The sequence below is a fragment of the Parambassis ranga genome, chromosome 17 (genome assembly GCF_900634625.1).
Source record: "Parambassis ranga chromosome 17, fParRan2.1, whole genome shotgun sequence".
In the NCBI taxonomy this organism is placed as follows: Eukaryota; Metazoa; Chordata; class Actinopteri; family Ambassidae; genus Parambassis; species Parambassis ranga.
Genome location: NC_041037.1, coordinates 14453825 through 14474537, shown reverse-complemented (window position 1 = coordinate 14474537; position 20713 = coordinate 14453825). Strand labels below are relative to the sequence as shown.

At 43.1% G+C, this 20713-nt stretch overlaps 2 protein-coding genes across 3 annotated transcripts in view; both read left to right on the top strand.

Annotated features, from left to right (window-relative positions):
• The first annotated feature begins 1734 nt into the window (after nt 1–1734).
• LOC114450062 (glutamate decarboxylase 1-like) overlaps nt 1735–20713 on the top strand; it is a 30162-nt gene continuing 11183 nt past the window's right edge. The window contains exons 1-17 of one of the 2 annotated variants that reach the window (XR_003672029.1): nt 1735–1891; nt 2813–2929; nt 4704–4760; nt 6129–6266; nt 6777–7019; nt 8029–8119; nt 11188–11300; nt 11400–11515; nt 11770–11849; nt 11974–12028; nt 12135–12251; nt 12356–12420; nt 12501–12579; nt 12670–12819; nt 12928–13035; nt 13142–13231; nt 13329–13783. Coding sequence is in view for 1 of the 2 variants with exons in the window: in XM_028427969.1 (XP_028283770.1) it covers nt 2854–2929; nt 4704–4760; nt 6129–6266; nt 6777–7019; nt 8029–8119; nt 11188–11300; nt 11400–11515; nt 11770–11849; nt 11974–12028; nt 12135–12251; nt 12356–12420; nt 12501–12579; nt 12670–12819; nt 12928–13035; nt 13142–13231; nt 13329–13502 (1752 nt within the window). In the remaining variant the exon portion in view is untranslated. Of the gene's footprint in view, nt 1892–2812; nt 2930–4703; nt 4761–6128; nt 6267–6776; nt 7020–8028; nt 8120–11187; nt 11301–11399; nt 11516–11769; nt 11850–11973; nt 12029–12134; nt 12252–12355; nt 12421–12500; nt 12580–12669; nt 12820–12927; nt 13036–13141; nt 13232–13328; nt 15008–20713 lie in introns of those variants that run through there. The other variant, XM_028427969.1, reaches the window with a different exon arrangement.
• On the top strand, nt 16246–20410 carry LOC114450063 (Golgi reassembly-stacking protein 2-like). The gene is made up of 10 exons (XM_028427970.1): nt 16246–16418; nt 16994–17074; nt 17161–17364; nt 17443–17529; nt 17629–17759; nt 17840–17972; nt 18324–18447; nt 18562–18669; nt 18801–18923; nt 19066–20410. The coding sequence occupies exons 1-10, from the start codon at nt 16356–16358 to the stop codon at nt 19350–19352; spliced, it is 1341 nt and encodes a 446-aa protein (XP_028283771.1). The 5' UTR covers nt 16246–16355; the 3' UTR covers nt 19353–20410.

The following is a 20713-nucleotide window of genomic DNA, read 5'->3' as shown; positions in this document are numbered from 1 at the left end:
GAGGTTGTGTCTGTGAGTCTGCACCATGAACAGACAATGAAGAAATGTTGTGTGTGGAACAGTGTATGCTGAAGGTGGGTGTGGGTTGTGTGATGTTCTTCTTAAAAAAGACCCTTTGTTTGTCCACCTGTGCAAACAGTGACGGATGATTTCAGATGTCATGGGCTACACCTCTCTGCCTGAAGTCCTCTCCGTAGACCATTATTGTCACACATACTGGAGCATCCACCCTTTATTCTATCGATGTTCAATCGTCCTAACCACAGCTCCTCCTTTAAATATGGCTGTTTGGCAGCCCCTTCTGCTGCCTCTGTGAGCTCCACCACGAAAACACTTGTCTAGATGATTCTATGATTCTATATATCTTGTCTTAGCAATGGATGATCCAACAACAATACAACAAGAGCAGGACTTTCAGGCTGAGAGCATGTTACAGGGGACACATGTTAGACATGCAACCGGCAAAAGAAGGTTTGAAGCAGTCAGTAAAATATCATACACTGACTGAACAGGACTTGATACTTGGAATTTGGCTTGATATAACTCTTCAACTCAATTTCACCACCAGAAGGCACAGAGCAAATACTGACTCTTCTTTTGATTATGTCGTTTGATTATCTTCCTCTTCCTCTAGCTTATTGACCTGACCGGAGAACTAGAGCCACCAAACATAATGCCTAAAATGTACCTAACAGCAGTGGATTAAGCATTAACCCACATTAACCCACAAAATAATAACCTGCTGAATTTGTGATATTACTTTTTTCAGGTGTTTAAGGAAAAAATGTATTTTAAATAATGCCTGACATGTTTTTTTGGACAAGGTCTTTTTTGCCAATCAAAAAATATTTTTTTAACACACACACCTCATCCTCCCTACTTGCAGGTTATCAGCCAGCAGAATATTTTGAGTTATCATCACATGGCAGATATCATCTTTATGTGTCTTCTCAACGCGTGACTTGTGAGAGGAGAAAGTATGAGTGCCATCTGATAAAGGCAGTGTAATTTGCTGTGGCTGAATGAACATAATGGCCGGTCTCTGCCCATTCACTGGACCAGGACGCAGGCATCATCAGGAATGACAGTGAGGACAGTGCCCGCCAGGCTGCGTTCGCTGTGATGTCTCAGTGTTATTGTCCATATCAAGGTCATAAAAGAGAGTACAGGTCAGAAATTATGATGCATGCAGTGTTGTCATCTCATGAATGTGAATATTACATGAATGGATGGATGGTGCACCCTTGCTCTCTCCATTAGCTCGTTTATAATAAATGTCACTAATCCTGGGCTAAATAATCTTATACATAGCATAAAAAGACTTCCACAGGTCTCCTGAAACCTAATCAATCAACAGATTAAGACTAGATTAGATGTGTTGTTGCTTCCACACCATAAACCAAGTGTTTTTCATCCCAAGGTCAATTTCTATGTACACATTTCACATTCAAGTCTCCACCCTCCATTCTGTGACACCCACCCACACCTGGAGACACATTTCCCCCCCACGCACACACACGCACATTGTGGCTATACGTCACTGGTGTTTTTCCTTTTGCTTTTTTGGCATCTTAAAGTGGATTGTAGCTGTCAGCAGCACTCAGGGAAGCTTCATTAGTCGTCAGAGGGAGGCAAGGCTGTGACTCATGCCTGCGTGAAGAGACCAATGGGCAGCCGGAGCCTGAGATATAAATAACGAATAATAAAAAAATATATATTCTTGAGGGAGAAAGGGTCACTCGCGCGCAGCTGGATTGGGATTTTATTTGTGCGCTCTGTTGGCATTCCAGCGTCGCCGCCACTGGACTGTTTCTTATCGTGCCTTTGGGTGCCAATCCTAACATTCAGTTATAGTTTCTCTGGACTCGACAACCTGTGCGCTCCAGAAACGGTAAGACGCATCCTCCTGTCGTTTCAGCTGCGCCCTTCATCTACGTGCATGTGTGGCTTTCTTATTTCTTCAGACACAAACGCAACATAGAATAGATGTTTGCAGAACTAAAACAAAATAATAAGAAGAATTCTTTTGCATGCGTTGTAAGAAACGATCCCAGATGGGTGACAGGATGAATCAGTGTGTGATGACATTGAGTAATGATGGCATGGAATAAAGCGCAACTTAATTGAAACGCCGATTGCAGAGTCAATGGGTAAGGGACGTTGGTTAGGCTCTTAGTGCAGACATTTTCTTTGCATATTATTTATGCTGCATTTGTTGCTGAAAACCACCTGTGAAAGACATTGTTGTTTATTGATTTATTCTTATAGTGTAAATCAACCAATCAACAATGCGTGAGTCTGATATATGTCTCTTTCTGTTTTTTATTCTTTACTATAGCAGCTGTTTAGTAATAATCAACTGAGCGTAGACAGAAAGATTTTTAACGTGCAGTGCTGTTCAAGGTTAATATGCAATGATAAAAATGATTAATGCTCCACAACCACTTACTGTAAAAACATTATTTCTTTGTTGTCCAGCTCTCTGAAAATAATGATTTAATGGTTAATATGACGCGATAAATATTGAAGAATATCTCTAAAAACGAATCTCCGTGTGGAGAAGTCTGGTGTGCGCCTTACTTGTGCGTCGTGCGCAATTCGTTCCAAATTGCTCAGCTTGCTCGCTCGTCAGGCTGTCCTTTGGGGATGAATTGCTCCTGACGACGCACAGTGGATGGCATTATTCTCTGATCAAACCCTGGCCTGCCAGTTAAACTATAGATGCACTTATATAAAATACATGTCTTAGTCTGACCTGGATGCGCTGCCCTGCAGCCTCTCACACCCTAACACTGGATCGTTTTGTTTGCAGCTGAATTATTTCCCATCTGGAGATCAGACAACAGAGGACTGATGGCCACGTCTGAACCGAGAGCCACCGGCGAGGACCAGGACCCCAACTCGGCTAATTTAAGACCTCCGTCCACAAGTAGGTCCTCCTCACACTCCTCATCTCTGTTAATAACACCTGCATCGATCCCCGAGGGTGAATTCTCGTTATGGCTGTCCTTCTTCCTGCTGTGCTCACAGAACGGCCCCATGTAGCTGACACTTGGCACTTGATGCCTTGCTCAAAGACACTTCTGCAGTGCAATATACTGCCAGTAAAAAAAAAGGCTCGAACCCAGTTCACCCCCACACGCCCCCCTCAGCCTCTGTCTGCCCCTCTCTCTCTCTCTCTCTCTCTCTCTCTCTCCTTCCCCTCCTTCCGTCTGATAAAAAGCGAGTCTCGCCCGGGCCATTTGCTGTGTGGGCTCCGTCGTTAATCATTCCGGTTAAAAACAGAGCCATCACAGCTGCCTGTCGCTGTCTGGCTGACCAGCGGTGCGCGCAGAGCAGTAGACCCGGCAGGAATAATGCGCCATTAAAGCACTGCCATTTGTAATGATCCAAGGGAAATGTGATATTTTTAAATACGAATTTTCCCAATCGAAAACACTTTTTTTCCTGCCTTAATAATGATTTCGAATCTAATTATATTTTTATTTATGTCTGCAAAAACTCTTCTGTCTGAATGAAGCCTATAGTCTTTATTTGAATTGACGAATATTTATCGTTATTTTTAAAAGAAAGTGACTTAACCCTCTGTGCATTAACCTGTGGGTTAATTAATCATTTTAAGCCTTTGACGCATACACCAAATCCAGCATATACTTGAGCAGCCAGCTGCACTGCAACGCAGGGAAATATTTTTTTAATTACAGGTTTTTATCATCAGCCACAGAAAAACAGGACTCCGGGACCGGTGTACAAATACATTTTTCTGTCTTCTTGGAGTTAAATATTTTTCATGTTTTAGAATTAAACATTTCGAAAAATCTGAACTTATTTCAGAATTTGTTTAAAGAAAAGTCAATTTAAAAAAACAACGATGTTTGGTTTGTCTGCCTTGCTCGTATAACCTCTGCTGCTGGATGTTACCATTATCTCTCTGCCACGCTCCATCTCACGCCTGGAGGCTTGTGCTGTCTGTCCGTGCGTGTGTCTGTGTGTGTTTATGCGCCTCGGCCTCAACACCTCGAGCTGTTCTCTCTCAGTGAGATTGCATCAGTAAATTTAAATACTTGTATTTTGTTTTGGAAAGTTCTCCATCAGGTATATACACACTCGCCGCCTCGCCGCCGTGCGCTTTGCTTCTTATTCCCTCCGGCTGCTCTGTTCCATCTCTGCTCACGCATGTCCACGCTCGGGTATTGCAGTGTGTGTGTGCGCGCCTGCACGATGTGTGTATGAGATGCTGTAAGTTTTTTTTTGCTTCAAGCCTGCTATAGACTTCCAGGCCACAGACATTACCAGCTCGCTCCAGTCACATTCTGTGTTTCACTCAATTAATTTCTGCCCTCCTCCGTGAGCTCATTTCACGGGTGTTAATTCCAGACCGCCCCTTGGCTGGGTGTGTGAGCCGGCGTGGATTTTTACCGTGCACGCGGGCCACTCTCTGTCCCTATTGATTGAACTAAAATCGGAAATGTTATAAGACTCATCCCTTTGTAATCATAGTTATTGTATAGTCTAAACACAATAAAGGGAAATTTTTAGCCAGTAAAGACACATCAAAAAAACAAAACCTAATATTCCTAATCGCACACCTGGCCAAGAGCTTTGCGCATCGCTTCCACTGTGCTCACTGTACTCCATCACCTGCCTCTCCACATTTTCCGCGGCCTGCACCTCAGAAAACTCAAAGGTTCATTCTGTTTTAGCCTACGAATATGCGTGGATGCACGGATGCACACGGAAACTGGGGATGAAGATTTGTGGTAAGTTTTTTTTGGGCTCGTCTGATCCATGATCACACTTTTCTCATCCTGTCAGTGCTGTTTGCGAAGGTTTTCCTTTTTTTCTAAAAAGACACTGTATCATGTTGGATTTCATCGTGGTCGTGATGTTTATATTAAACCATATTGTTTAAAATGATCATCGGTTTGCAGTCATTTTTATTATTGTTATTATAATTATAATTATTATCAGGCTGGTGTTATTATAATTCTCCTCATTTTGAGGCCTTCTGAAATAGGCCAAGATGTAGAGCAGGGCTGTCCACACTGTCACTGTGCGTTTCCATCTCCCAAAGGTCAGTGGACATTAGCCTGTAGGTCTGGTGATGAGAGCCCCGGATCAGCCCCCTCTAACCCCCCATGTCTGTTCCCATTTCACCGCCACCAAGAGAAAAATCCTCAGGACAAGCCTGGAAATACAAAGCGGGAGAAAGGATTTAAAAAAACATTTTGATCTCACGTTTGGTTATTTTTTTTGTTTTTGTGATTTTGTGTTTTTAGTGAACTATCGAGGAGTGTTGTGTTTTTTTTGGGTGGAGAGGATGTCATGTAGATACTGTGTCCATCCAATCAGGATTGTTGTTATTATCATTAATCATCGATCTGTTTACTGCAGCCAAATTCTGACGTTGCCATTTTTAGAAACTGACCATCAGATGTTGATTGGTTAAATGACATTTAATGGCCTGGAATGGAGTGGAAATATTTCTATATGGATGCTATATGGAGCATCGGAAAGTCATATATAGGCCTATTGATTATATTGATTATAGATTTGTCATTCAGAATTCAAAGAAAGTTTCCATTAAAAATATCATATATATATTAAATACATTTTATTCAGAAGGACAGGCTACAATCATACTCCTGTAGACACAGTGGGATCATGAGCAAAAAACAAAACAGATAATTCATGCAGTCTTATACACTGCGGGGCTCTGTGCATCAGCCATTAACCCTTCATTACACGGGGTGTATTTTGGGTCATCACCTCGGGCTGTGTTTCCCACTGAGGCGATCAGTCTGTGTGGACTGGGTGCTTCCTGATCAGGGTGTATCTGTGACGTCACAGGGTTAGGCGGGTACACACGCACACACTGGTACTTCCTCTTTCTTGTGGTGTGTGTGTGTGTGAACCCATATAAGTTTGGCATCCTGCAGACATGCTTTGCAGATGATTGCATTCAGGCAGTTAGGAGCTGACTTTGTAAAAGATATTTCTACTTTACGCGTGCAGCTTTTGTGCGACCATTACCTCTTTATTTATTTTTATTTTTGGTTAAAGTGTTTTTTCTATACTCTATCTCATGGATGTGTTTGGTGATAACTCTTCACTGTGTAACACCTTAGGGTTCCTGCAGAAGAACAACAGCCTGGATGAGAAGGGAAGGCTCGCGGGCCAGAAGAACCTGCTCTCGTGCGACAACAGTGACAGGGACGCGCGCTTCCGCCGCACAGAGACCGACTTTTCCAATCTGTTCGCCAGAGGTGAGAATATCGCTCTCATGATACCGCACAAAAATAAGATAATCATGATTAATGTACGTGCATCATTTAGGAAAGCACAACATGACATGTTAATTTAAAGGTTCACAATCTTTGTTGTGCCGTAATAAAGTTGTGACATGGATTACAAAAAAACAAAAACCGGAAAAGCAGCTACCGTGTCTTCCTTCAGCTCTGACGGCTGGATTTTAGTTTTAGGGATATATATTGAAAACTGTCGAAAAGTGTCAACACGTAAATAATAAATAATCTATTACTTTGTATGTTAGCTGAAAATGAGGCAATAACACTAATATTCTCTCTGTGAGGTGTTCACGGCCCACACTCAGTATGTGGCTAATTGTTGTAGTTTAATTGCACGAGCCAAAATAGAACCTGGCCATATATGGAAAGCAAAGGTGTGCTGCATAAATATCAGGTTTCTGGCAGAAAATGGCGTCCTAAAAAATATGCTACTAAACTTTGAGTTTATGTTTTCCTCTCGCCTCTCAGACCTCCTGCCTGCCAAAAATGGAGAGGAGCCCACCATGCAGTTCCTACTGGAGGTGGTTGACATCCTCACCAACTACGTCAAGAAGACTTTCGACCGCTCCACCAAGGTCCTGGACTTCCACCACCCTCACCAGCTCCTAGAGGGCATGGAGGGCTTCAACCTGGAGCTGTCCGACCAGCCGGAGTCCCTGGAGCAGATCCTGGTGGACTGCAGGGACACGCTCAAATATGGCGTCCGTACAGGTAGGCCGAGAGAGAGGAAAATGGAGGCGAGAGTATGATTTGAATTTTTTTCCAGGCCTCTTGAATAATTTATATGGCGGCTTATGGAATGTTTTTAAAGGACACAGAGATATGTACTAACCTGTGAGCCTTCCAGTGCAAAGATGGTTTAAACAGATATAAACAGATGTGAAAATACGTTTAGCACTCTCAAATGAATGGTATTGGCATGTTTAGTGTGTAGATGTAAATGCAACACACACTGTTAGAGGTGGAGCTGTTTGCCAGCCTATTAGGATGACTGCCTTATTTATTGTCCCCCTGATAATTCACTTGACATCCTCCTTTTCTTTCCCACTGACTTATTAAAGCAAGTGTCGCCTGAGGGCATCCTAACACGGCCTGTTTCAAGCTGTTAAAAACGACGCTCAAACTGTCCCCTGGGTTTCATATATCACACAGTTGTCTGAGTGCCACTGATTTTCCTTTTTATTTAGAGTTTTTTTTCCTTTTTGTCTTAAAGGTGAGGCTGGCGGAGCTGTCCGCGGTGCTGAAGTAGAAATGGGTTCTTTCTGCTGTTATCAGTCAATTTCACATGTATTATTCCGTTAATAAAAATGCTGATTGTGTTTCTGTTTGTTATGTGAGCCATGTAATACTACACCTACGAAGTGCAGCCGGGGCTACATATCAGCTCCAAGGCTTGTTCACAGTGGCTGTGTGTGCAAGCACCTGAGAGTCTAAATGGCTGTCATACAAGCGTTTCCTCTGTAATTATGGCACACTGAACAGTGCTGTGTCAGATCCCTTAGGTATCATGGTTGACCAAGGACAGATCAAATGAAACCTAAGTGAGTGTAAATATTGGAACAAAGAGCAGAATGTGTTGATTTTACTTATTTAAGCCTTTATTAACACTATATGGGAGTCAGATTTATCCTCCTGGGTATTGTACTGCCTTTTTTTCAAGGTGCTGTTCTCTCTTTATATAAATTCCCTCATTGATGCAGCTTGTGTTTGTTACGTTTAGGTCACCCACGCTTCTTCAACCAGTTATCTTCTGGACTGGACATTATCGGCCTGGCTGGAGAGTGGCTAACCTCCACTGCTAACACCAACATGTAAGACACACCTTCTCTGTTTGCTTGTACATGACATAAATATCTAATCAGGGGGGGACACCTTTAGATGTCATGAGAGGACAGCTGTTTGTAGGCCACTGGAAAAAGCCTCCAGTCATCATCATATATTGGCATAGTGGAAGTGTTTATAGTGATCCCCTGAGCTTACTCAACCTCTGGTCACAGTAGCCTCTGAGGGCAGTTATATAAAGTGTTTGCTTTGTCCTGTAGAGACTGTGTATTGACAGATGGTAGGCTGTTGTATACTGTATATCGGCAGCAGCTAAGCCCCAGGGGTGGTTAGATTGCATATTGATCCCAGGTCACAGTTACATGGTGGCCCAGTCTGATAGAGGGTATGAACCACATCAACACCACAAACTCTCAACAGTGTTACACACACACGCACACAACTCTGACACAAACATTCTGTAAATGAGTGTCTGTGATATGATTACAGGAACTGAAGTACAGCAGAGTAATACAACAGCAGAATACAAAGGTTGGGACATATTTTTAACTGTAGGAAATATTTAAAACCACATTCTCAGTGGAAGGATGAATACATCTGTCTTTGTAATTTGACATCCTAATTTTGGAAATTCTGTGAAAATGTGTTGGCTCAAATGGTAATGTTGGCCTAACACTCAACATAAATATTAACAACATTAAAATCTCTGCTTTAGAATAAAATCACGACTGTTCAAGCAAACAAAACTTAACTGAATTGAACAGATTCCAGTAGACTGCGTTACTTATTGAATTTCCACAGTGTGGGATTTGCTTGTTTTACATGCTACAAGATGACATGTAACAGGACTACAGCTACACTGAATAAACAGCACCACATTTCTCTCTCTATTGCGGCCTCTGTCTTTCAGCTGAACTGGCTGCTAAAGAAAAGGTTAATTATGAGAATAATAAGCAAAAATCTAGAAGAAAATTGAGGCTCTTAATTTATCCTATTTCCTAAAACATTAGCTCAGGGAACCACCCCCTCTTAGAAAAACTTTCCCATCTCATCTTCTGGTTGGAAGAGTGCCCCATGAGACAGGGCCATTGACTTCCCACACTTCAACACACACTAGTGCACACTTCCATAATGATACACACACACACACACACACACACACACACACACACACACGCACGCACACACCAGCTCTGGCTGTCCCAGATACAGCAGCTAAGGTTTCCAGTCCATTGACTGCAGGCTCATTGTGAGCTGGTCTTAGCAGATAGGCCAGCTGGGCCCCACACTGACACACAATGTCCTCCGGCTGCACAGAAAACCCTGTTACATTCTGGAAACTGGCTGCTGCAGCTCCCTGCAGAGGGCTCATTCCGGCTCCATTGTCCCTGTGGATACAGACTGACTCAGTGCTCCTTTGAGGTGCTCAGAGGAGTGTGTGGCTGGGGGTCAGAGGGTTAGTCACACACAGACACAGACACACACATGCGCACATCCAAACACAGACTCACACACATTGAGTGCCCTTGATGATGATAATAAGGGCATTTAGGGGCTGTCCCAGGAGACAGGCAGGTGACTGAGGGGTAATTTTCACCCTGAAAAGACCAATGATTGGCTCTGATTGTGATAATGATCGCCATTATTGTCATTACAGCGTGAAATGACTCAGATAGAGGCAGAATTTTAAAAAGGGGCCCTGGTTTTGTTCCTTTTTCTCTTGCTGTACCTCAGTTTAAAGAGGAATTGAGAGTGAAACATCCAGGATATAAAATCTGTGTGTCTGGCTTATATTAACCATAATTCACACATCATCAGACTTTTTAGACATTTTGTCTTCTTTGTTGTTGCTCCACATCATAGCCAAAGCCCAGTAGTCATGATATATTGGTGGTGTGTATTGTCTATAAGCTATAATGTTCTAATCAAATCTTGCTTTTGGGAATAAGGAAAATGCATCTTTCTCCAATTTTTCATCATATTTCTGCTTTAAATTATCTCCCACTCTCTCTCTCCCCCTGCCTGTGACCATACCTTTCACTCTCTTTTCTTTGCTCTTGCTATTTTCAGCCATTTCTTTTTGCCTTGTTTTCTTTGCTCTGCAGCTCTGCATTCATATCACCCCCCCTCCATTCTCTTCCTTTGTTGTCCTCTGTCACAGTTTCTTTCAGCACATTGTTTCCCTCACCACCCTCTCTTCACTGCATTCATCTCCTTTTCTTTTTTTTCTACCCTAATCTACAAAGTGCTTCATTTAGATACACAGAAAACAGGGAGTGATGATAGAGGAGGAGTTTGTGCTGTTGTTGATTCAGATGGTATGTGGAAGTGGAGGAGCATTGTGTAACTGGCCTCATTAAAGGGGGAGTAAACAGGGATCAGCCCTAAGGGTTTGTGTGTGTGTGGGAGGCTTGTCACTGCTTGCTGAAAGGAGCAAAAATACCTCACTGATAGAGTTGGCTGTCTGTGGAGCTTTTAACCTACTTTAGCATCTCCGGGAGTTTTTGGTCCTTAGTCGTCCATGTAGCCACCAGTCATGTTGACTGAGAGGTCAAATGCACATCATGCATTGAAAGCTCATCTTACTATTATTGTCTTGTTGTCGAGATTCATTTTACTTTATCTTTTTTGTTCTTCATTAATGAAATAATGACATTCATAGACATGGGCTCTTCTTCAATTTTGGTAATTTGGGGCCAACCTGGGTTGTTATCTCTTTCAAACACTCTCTCTCCCTGTCTTTCTCTCATACACATACACACACACACACATTCAAGTCCCCTCAGCCATCAAATCAGCCCTATTCAGAGTCGCTGCTAAGATTGGCAGGATTGACAGATAGCCATCAGAGCTTTGTGTGCTTTAATTAAAGTACTCAGTGATTTTAGAAGGCATTTGAATATGAATGTTTGCTGGTTGACTCCTATCAGACACTTTTTAATTAGCCCAGTCAGCACAAGCTCCACTGTGTGCTCTGTGGATGGAATTATAATGCTGCTAATGAAAAATGATTTGTTTGTGTGCATGTGTGTGTTCGTGGATGTCTACTGTGTGCATGAGAATGTTCTTCTGACGTTTACTGGTTGCTATTATTCAGGTTCACCTACGAGATCGCTCCAGTGTTTGTCTTAATGGAGCAACTGACGCTGAAGAAAATGAGAGAGATGATTGGCTGGCCCGATGGAGAGGGAGACGGGCTCTTTTCACCAGGTCAGTCAGTTGATTTGTCTTCATATGGGTAACAATATGATGTGTGTTTGTGTGTATGCTGCTGTCCAGGGTGCTGACATGCCTGTGTCTGCTCAACAGGGGGTGCTATCTCCAACATGTACAGTGTGATGATTGCACGTTACAAGTATTTCCCTGAGGTCAAGACCAAGGGCATGTCTGCTGCTCCCCGCCTTGTCCTTTTCACATCTGAACATGTACGAGACCAAACACTGACACACACACACACATATTGGGTAATCTGATCAAATAGCCACTTCACTGACTGTAGATTTACTGGGGCTTGGTTATAAACAGTAAGATTATTTAAATTAGGACGAAGGTTATTTTAATCACATCCACTTTTTTCAACTTGAAAAGCAACCCAAATGTAAAGTAGTAATTACATCACAAAGTGTCCATCGTGTTTGAATGAAGCTGTTTTTGCAATGACTAATGTGTGTTCCCACAGAGCCACTACTCCATAAAGAAGGCTGGAGCTGCTCTTGGCTTTGGAAGTGAAAATGTAATCCTGCTGAGCACAGATGAGAGGTTTGTAGGCAACTCACAGCTGGAATCTGAAGCTGCAATCAGTACACAAAAAGTATGAAAATGCTGCAATGTCCATTACACTGTATAGAGTTTTGATGGTTTCGTCTGCTCTACACATTTTCAGGGGCAGAGTGATTCCTGCTGATCTAGAGGCCAAGATCATTGATGCCAAACAGAAGGTCAGTGTCTTGTCTTTTCACTTCTTATAATGGTATCTTTGCATCTTTCTGTGGTTTCCTGTCTCACAGGGATTGTGACATTTTGGCATGTGTTTGAACTCTGCAGGGTTATGTGCCATTGTTTGTGAATGCTACGGCTGGCTCCACTGTGTATGGTGCATTTGATCCCATTAATGAGATCGCTGACATCTGTGAGAAGTACAACTTGTGGCTTCATGTCGATGTAAGTATTTACGTTGGCTCGGTCGCCGCGGTATTTAATAGCAGTTGTAGTTATGCAACCTTGTCTGCATAACTTTCTCTAACAGCACTGATTTGTCTCCTCAGGGTGCGTGGGGTGGTGGACTACTGATGTCAAGGAAGCACCGACATAAGCTTAATGGAGTTGAAAGGTGAGCACATGTGGGAACAGATGGGTCTGTTGCATGCTGAAACTTTATGTGAAGTTAAATCCACATATTCAATTCTGCAGGGCCAACTCGGTTACATGGAACCCTCATAAGATGATGGGTGTGCCTCTACAGTGTTCAGCCATCCTGGTCAGAGAGAAGGTACAGACACAATGATGCACATGATACATAATGATGCTTGTGCAGAATTGTTGTGGATGATGTTAACAGAGCATGTACGCTTGTCTGTAGGGAATCCTGGCAGGCTGTAACTCCATGTGCGCTGGCTACCTGTTCCAGCCGGACAAACAGTATGACGTCACTTACGACACAGGGGACAAGGCGATCCAGTGTGGCCGGCATGTCGACATCTTTAAGTTCTGGCTCATGTGGAAAGCCAAGGTGAGGTCGGGTACTCTTGTTTAAACTCAAAATGATTCTTGATGTAAACATCTTTTAAAAACCAATAGAAATTGCCTTGTTAGAGCGTCACATTTTTCTCCCCTGCAGGGCACCATAGGATTTGAGCAGCACATTGACAAGTGTTTGGAGCTGTCTCAGTACCTCTACAACAAGATCAAGAACAGGGAGGGATATGAGATGGTGTTTGATGGAGTGGTGAGCCTCACTAAGTCCATAATCCATCACCGATATTACATTGTGTGTAAGAAAAACAATTGTGTGGGTATACTTCCCAAATAACTGCTTTTATTTCTGTCTGCAGCCCCAGCACACCAACGTTTGCTTCTGGTACATCCCACCCAGCCTGAGAGGAATGCCAATCTGTGAAGAGAGGCGGGAAAAACTCCACAGGGTACGACTTCCATCGCCCTCAGACAACTTTTAATCTTATTTCTTTTCATTATCATCATACATGCACAGCTCTGATTCTTTTTTTTTCACTCCATTAGGTGGCACCAAAGATCAAGGCTATGATGATGGAGTCAGGGACCACCATGGTGGGCTACCAGCCTCAGGGCAACAAAGTCAACTTTTTCCGCATGGTCGTCTCCAACCCCGCAGTCACACAGTCTGACATCGACTTCCTCATAGATGAGATCGAGAGGCTGGGTCAGGACCTGTAGAGCGGTTTAAATTTGATGAGGAGGAACATTCTCAGTGTTGCAAAGAAAGAAATGATAGGACATGTGTAATGCTTTAACTATCCAGTCCATCTTTGCCTGAAGCATTAGAGATGTTTGTTCATAGCTCTGACCTACATAGATCCTTCTATAAACAAAATATATAAACTGTACCTGAACTCTTTAGGTACAACAAATACGCTCTAATGTGTGCTGTGGAATAATGTAACGTGAATGTGTGGTCCAGTTTTGTGTCCGACGTCTTTTAATGTGTGTGCCTGAGAGTGTGTGTGTGAATGTGATAAAACACTGGAAGGAAAAGAAGCACAGATCAAAATGAGTATCATCATCAACTTATTCTGCTGTATCGTACATTTGCTACATACAATTGAATCACTGGTGCTTTCAGCTGTACATATAATCTCAGTGCACCGACCTATTTGTCCTGATCCAGTGTCCAAACCCCCGCCCCCCCCCCACTGAAGTGGTGTGTGTGCAGGTGTGCATGTGGCACACTGCGTGTATCCTGTTGTGTATTTTAGGCTAGCAGTATGTTAAAAATAAGCTATCATGCACAGCATCGGTGTGTTATGCTGAGAGGTTTTTAGTGTCCTCCAGCAACAGAGCTACAGTCTGCAATATTTTCCCTTAATAGAAGATTTAAGATTTAAAAAGTGTGTGTTGACCTTTAATGTGTAAAACGCTGGCTCGTTGTCTGTCTCATGCAATCATGTGAATCCCATGTGTGTTTATAACATTGTTAAAATACGAATATTTGATTATATAAGAACAGATACTTATTGCATTTCAGCTGTTTGCAGATTCAGGTATTTTATTGTAAATGTATCTTTATGTGTATTACACAGTAATACATTTGTAAAAGTAACCACAGGAACTGAGTAGAGTGTATTTATAGTGAACCTGTCAGCCAAAGAAAGAGACGCAGGAACAGAGCAATCCATTGTCCTTCATGTATAACTTCTTAGGTGTTTGTAAAATGTTACCTATTGACTTTCGACTGCGATGCAATTTCTATGGTGTGTTTCTTTCCGTGATTGTGTGTCGAATGTTTCGAGATGACTGATTGGCCTTCTGATGAGATTAAGAATGATGTCCGTATAATCCTCTTTCATTTTTTTATTCATGTCCATATTTTACCACTGAGCTGCCTCTATCAGCACACACACACACACAAAGCCTCTCTGCCTAATCATCCTGGAGAAGGCTTTGTTTGCCCCCCAGCTGTGTGTCGGATTGGCTGTTCTCCAGCTGAAATCTTCTATTCCTACTCTCTCCTTTAAATATTCTCCCTCTCTTCCTTAACCCCTCACCTCCTTTCTCTCTTCTTCCATACTCATTTGCTCTTTTCTTTCTTTTACTTTCTCTTCTCCTCACATCCTTCTGTTCTTCGTGCCCTCAGTAACCATATGACTACACTGTGATTCAGCTGCATTATGACATTTCATAGAGAATCCAAAGCATTAGTTCCAGTGTTTCATAATCTTTGAATAGAGGGAATGAAAATGAAAGAGGAGCGAATGTGAAGTAAAGCTCGGGCTTTTCATTGGGACCTGCAGGCAGGATGTGCAGCCTGCTCCCTCTGGTGGTGACTCTCTGCCAGCACACTCAAAATCTGAAAAAGGTTTGAAGGTGTGTCCAGGTGTTTTTTTTTCTTCTTCAAATAAAACCACATTAATGCTAACACACGAGGTAGGTCTGTGTGTGTTAAAAACCTTTTTACTGACACCACTGTGTCAGATTTGACCATGAGCCAAGTCCTGCATATATAGATACTGTGTGTTTTTACTGTGCAGTACTCTGCAATAGCATGTTTCTATTTTCATTTGGATCTACATTGCATGCAAAGTTCAATGCAAAGTATTTATTTACTTTTGCATCAGTGAAATGGAAAGAAGGGAAATACTACTGATGTAAATGGATTCTGCAGATGGAAACAGTGCCTCAAAATTGTATTTTCAACCACTGATGGAAGTGGTCCTAAAATGCAGGAAAATTCAGTAAATAAGCAACATGACAGAAAGTAAGAGGGTCTATAAGATACCTGAAGTAAGTGATGCATATAGCTGTGTTAAGGTCTGCTTTTAAAATCATTATTTTACATTGGGTAGCCACGTTTCCCATGTAAGAGCTGCTAGTAGGATCTCACAATTCCACTGATGACTTTTAAGCTGTGCATCATACTAAAGTGAAAATGTGTAAAAAGCACCAAGCAACAGTGCATTCATGGCAACATGTATCTTAAATTGTAAAAACACATTTTTTACTGTATTGAAAAAAAGCAAATGGATTTGAAAAGCTTTGCCTTCTGCCCCACATAGAAGAAGAAAAGGCCCCATAACACATTGCAGTAATACAAAATTAGCTTCAGGGGAAACCTCACTCTTCAAACTGCAAGCTATAGGAACCTGTATGTACCTGTATGTATATCAGACAGTAGAAACCTTGTTACAACTCAAAGTATGGTTTATAAACACACTTTCTACTGTAAATTGATGTTATTATAATGGTGCATGCACTGCACATACGTATATGTAAGATATCGTTGAGTGTACGCATTCTATTTTCCACAAAATACAATATACACAAATAAAAAGTCTTGGATTGAAAAAAACACACAATTAAACATGAATGTCTCGTTTTTATGTTAATAATCGTCTTTAAATCCGAAAAGAATTTTAGAAAATGCGTAATTTCCTGCCACGTAACGGCGCATGCGCATCAGTCCGCAAGTCATTTGGCTACGTGTACCCGGTGTGTGGAAGTATTCAGGTATCTCACCTCTGCTGGGTATCAAGTTGCCATAAAAGCCTAAAAAAGCCTTAAACGACTGAGACCATGGGAGGATCTCAGAGTGTGGAGATACCAGGAGGAGGCTCGGAGGGTTACCACGTCCTCCGGGTGAGTTTTTTTCTCCTACAGGCCACTGTTAGCTGTTAGCTTAGCATCTGCTCAGAGGCGGAGGATTCCCAGCTCTGTATGTTAACGAGAGGTCGGGGGTGGTGGCTGTGGCCTTTGAATGGGTAACACTGTACCATGTCAGGGAGATGCTGTGTGTCCTAGAGATGTGTCAGTACCACGCATGGTTTTTTGTGTTTTCTGTGTATGCCTGTCAGCAAGCTAAATGTGCCCGAAGCTAAGTGCAGTTGTGTTGTAGCTAGCTGAGGCTAGCTGCACAGAATGACAGCTGCCAAAGTGATGCACCCATGATCGGACATGCTCCTGTGTATAGTGCTACTTTTGTCTCATTTTGCTCAATAACAAATTAACACTTGACAGAAAACTAATCTTAGCTTTCACAGTTGAATTGTCGGTGGTAGTAGCGGCTAGCTAACGTAGCACTTAGCTAACGGAGATGCTAAGCTTGACAACATTCCACTTGTGAAAGGGGTGGTGTTTGCATGTGTATCCATTACATTAGGTTACTGTTGTGATACTTGCACACATTGCAAACCAAAACCTAATCCTTTCTGCAGGTTCAGGAGAACTCTCCTGGACACCGGGCAGGACTGGAGCCTTTCTTTGACTTCATTGTCTCCATCAATAACACCAGACTGGTAAGAAAGTGCAGCAAGTGCATCAGCCCACAAGGAATGCTATACTTCTTGTTCGGTTGCTTATTCTTTATTCTACTTTTCTGCAGAACAAGGACAACGACACCTTGAAAGAGCTCCTCAAAGCCAGTGTGGAGAAACCAGTTAAGATGCTGGTTTACTCCTCAAAGACCCTGGAGCTGCGGGAGGCCACAGTGACTCCCAGCAACTTGTGGGGTGGGCAGGGCTTACTTGGTGTCTCAATTCGCTTCTGCAGTTTTGAGGGAGCCAATGAGAACGTTTGGCATGTACTGGTAAGTAATCACAGAGTCTGATGTGTGTTACATCATCTGTATTTGATACAGATTCAGTTTATTTACTCTGTGTAACAGGAAGTGGAGCCTAACTCCCCAGCAGCCCTTGCTGGCTTGCGGCCTCACACTGACTACATCATTGGAGCCGACACTGTTATGAATGAGGTAGCAGCTCTTGAGATTGTTGATATTATCACTCAATGCTGCGCATGATCCTGCCTGATAGTAATTGTGGGTCCCTTCCTTTTGTCCACCTCTGTTCAGTCTGAGGATCTGTTCTCTCTGATAGAGAGCCATGAGGGGAAGGGACTGAAGCTCTACGTGTACAACACTGACACTGACAACTGCAGAGAGGTGGTCATTACACCCAACAGTGCCTGGGGAGGAGAGGGCAGGTAATACACCTCACACTCTACGGCTATATGATCATGATTTGTTTGTTGGATTCTGAGCATGATTTTTCTCCTCCTTCCAGCCTCGGCTGTGGGATTGGTTATGGATACCTTCACCGGATTCCCACTCGGCCTTTTGAGGAGGGGAAAAAGATCAGCTTCCCTGGAAACTCTCCTACTGAGCCAGTCAGTCCACTGAAGGATGGATTCACCGAGGTCAGCACACATGCACACTGTTCTTTAAACTCATAAAACATAGATTTTTTTCAATTATTACTACTTTTAAATCTGTGTATGTCCTTTAAAAGTACAAACTGATCTCCTTTAACATATTCTACATCTACTAAAACTTTATCATCAGTATGCAGCATGCACACAGGCGGGACACTGAAAAGATTTTGCGTGCTGCCACTTAAATGTGGTTAAAAGTGTCCTCATTATGTATGCAGCAAAGCCAGCAGGAGGGACGGAGAGCGATGTTTTTCATTAGCAATAATTGCACGTTTGGATGAATGTGACCTCATCTGTTTAATAGCTGTATGCCCCCCCCCCCCCCCTCTCCTTCAGGTGCAGCTCTCAGCAGTGACCCCTCCTCCCACCGCGCCCACCATCCCCTCCGGCCTTGAAGATTCACTGTCCGGCCTGTCAATCAGTTCAGCCCTGCCCACCATGCCCAGTGAGCTGCAGACAGGTATTTCAGGCATTATCCTTTAACTGTTAGGACAGAGTCTGCCATACTTTATATGTTTACTCCACATATTCCAATATAACCTAATTCAATGACGTTTTCCTCCCTCTCCTCCAGGTTTGCCCACAGTGCCCCTGCTCCCCTCCTCCACCAGCCCCTCCCTCAGCCCCCTCACTCCATTGAATCCTGCCGCCACTAGTTTCAACCAAGCCGCCACGCTACCAGGTGAGGGATTTCTCGTGTTCTCATCATCTACAGCTGGCTTTTCTATTTCCAAAGTATTGCATTAAAGTGGCTCATTTCCTGGAGATTAATACAAATAAAAAACACTGTAAATGATGTTTGTGCATTTGCAGGTCTGATGCCCCTCCCTGCTGGCTTACCTCCACTCCCTAACCTTCCAAATCTGAACCTGCCACTCCCAGACCTCAGTGCGGTGTCTCTAGCGGGCACCAGCACTTTACCAGTAGGAACAACAGGTAAGTGAACAGCGCACCATATACCACAGAAATCGTCGTAGGGGAAATCTGTACTTTTGAGATTAGTCATGAATAAATTCTGGCGAAATGTTAAAAAAAATGCTCAGTTTAATGCTTTGTGTTGTTTTCTTGTGTTCATCAGTGCCTGGTCTGGCTCCACTCCCTCCCCTGAACCTTCCAGGTCTGGCACCTCTGCCTCCTCTGCCCACCATGCTGCCCTCCCAGATGCCTCCTCTCCTCTCTCAGGGTGTGGCTCCCCTCCTTCCCACCTCGACTTCCACCGCCGCCGCCCTTCTTTCATCTTCAGTTACAGTCACGGCTGCACCCGCAACCAACCCCACCGCTGACGCCACAGCCCCCACAGAAGCCGTCTCGGCAGACACCACAGAATCGCCGGCCCCCACGGAAGCAGCACCAACATCATCGTAACCTGGAGAAACAGATTCCACTTGCCATTAAAACACACCCGGTTTCTCTCTTTCTCCCATCTGTCTTTCTCTGTGTTTTTCTATTTATTTGGCCAAGAGGGAAAAGGCAGACAGACACAGGTCAGCATGCTCCGGTTATGGGTGAAGACGTTTGCATGGAGTGATGAAGGGAAATGAAGGAACGGATGTCGACTGGTCTGCCCAACATGTCTGTATGGACAGGTTGTCATAATGCCAAGGAACTGGTAGCAGTGCAGCTTGCCTTGTATGAGAAAGATGAGAGCCGCTCTTCTGTTTCAGTAGTTTGCTTTCCACTTCTGCAGTTACAACAAGGCAGAGAACTACATTAGGATTTCCCTTTTTCTGACCTGGCAGAATTCTCTGTCCTACAGTTTTTTCCTATAACCCGGTATGTTAATGGGGCTGGGCGATAAACAGCATGAATTAACCAACCCATCAGTCTAGTCCAATGTTATTTAATGGGTCGTACTACCAATGTTATTTAAGTGGGCTGAAAAAACATTAAGCACCACTATTCTTAAATACAAAAACAATAAGAAGCATTGCGGTTAAATTTGTATCGCCCAGCTCTAATATGTAACCTTTTTATTGTTATTAGTTAATAGACTCCCTGACCAATAGATACATTTTGATTAACATGTGTTTTGTTGAAAAAGCTGTATGCGCGTCTCCACCCAGTGAATGAATTTGCATTATTTTGCACCACTGTTTGTGTTTGGAAATCATTAGCCCCCTTTTAAATGTCTCCATGTGTATCCAGAACTGTATAGTCCACAGTATCACCCACAGAGTCAGTAACGGCATGAAGGCAATGCGTAGAAGAGACAGAGGTTAACACGTGTATGAGCTACTGAGCAGAGTGTGTGGGCTCGCTGCTGTGTGATTAAACTGGGTGAAAGGTCATTAAATACACTGCACATCTGGCACGGCCGCAATGTGACTAGATGGCAGTGACGCAGTGCAGCCACAAGGTGTCACTGTAACCTCAGAACATCTACAGTATGCACAGTGGGAGCAATAAAGCCAAATGAATTTTAACATAATGCCTTTTTGGTCTTTCATGTGCAGTCTACAGTGTTTCTTTTTAAGTGCTGCTTTGTCAGCTTTATGGAGCCTCAGACACAACAACTGGATCATTATAGGATGTCATGACATGACATGGCACTTGTCAAGAGTAAGTACAAAATGCATAGGATCCTATGAAGCCCATCGATAAATGTTGACACAATGTGTTTGATTCCATGCCTGTGGGAACATCATGTAAAGCAGTATGACCGAAAGTCGGCCGAGCATTGAAACGGAGTGTTAATGACTTTATCTCCGTCAGCTGTGTGTGCTCTG

Bases quoted from the DNA above. Each gene is read 5' to 3' on its own strand.
- LOC114450063 (XM_028427970.1), top strand. From the start codon at position 16,356: ATGGGAGGATCTCAGAGTGTGGAGATACCAGGAGGAGGCTCGGAGGGT. The intron at 17,075-17,160 runs GTAAGAAAGTGC...ACTTTTCTGCAG, and splicing joins CCATCAATAACACCAGACTG to AACAAGGACAACGACACCTT. The intron at 18,670-18,800 runs GTGAGGGATTTC...GTGCATTTGCAG, and splicing joins CCAAGCCGCCACGCTACCAG to GTCTGATGCCCCTCCCTGCT.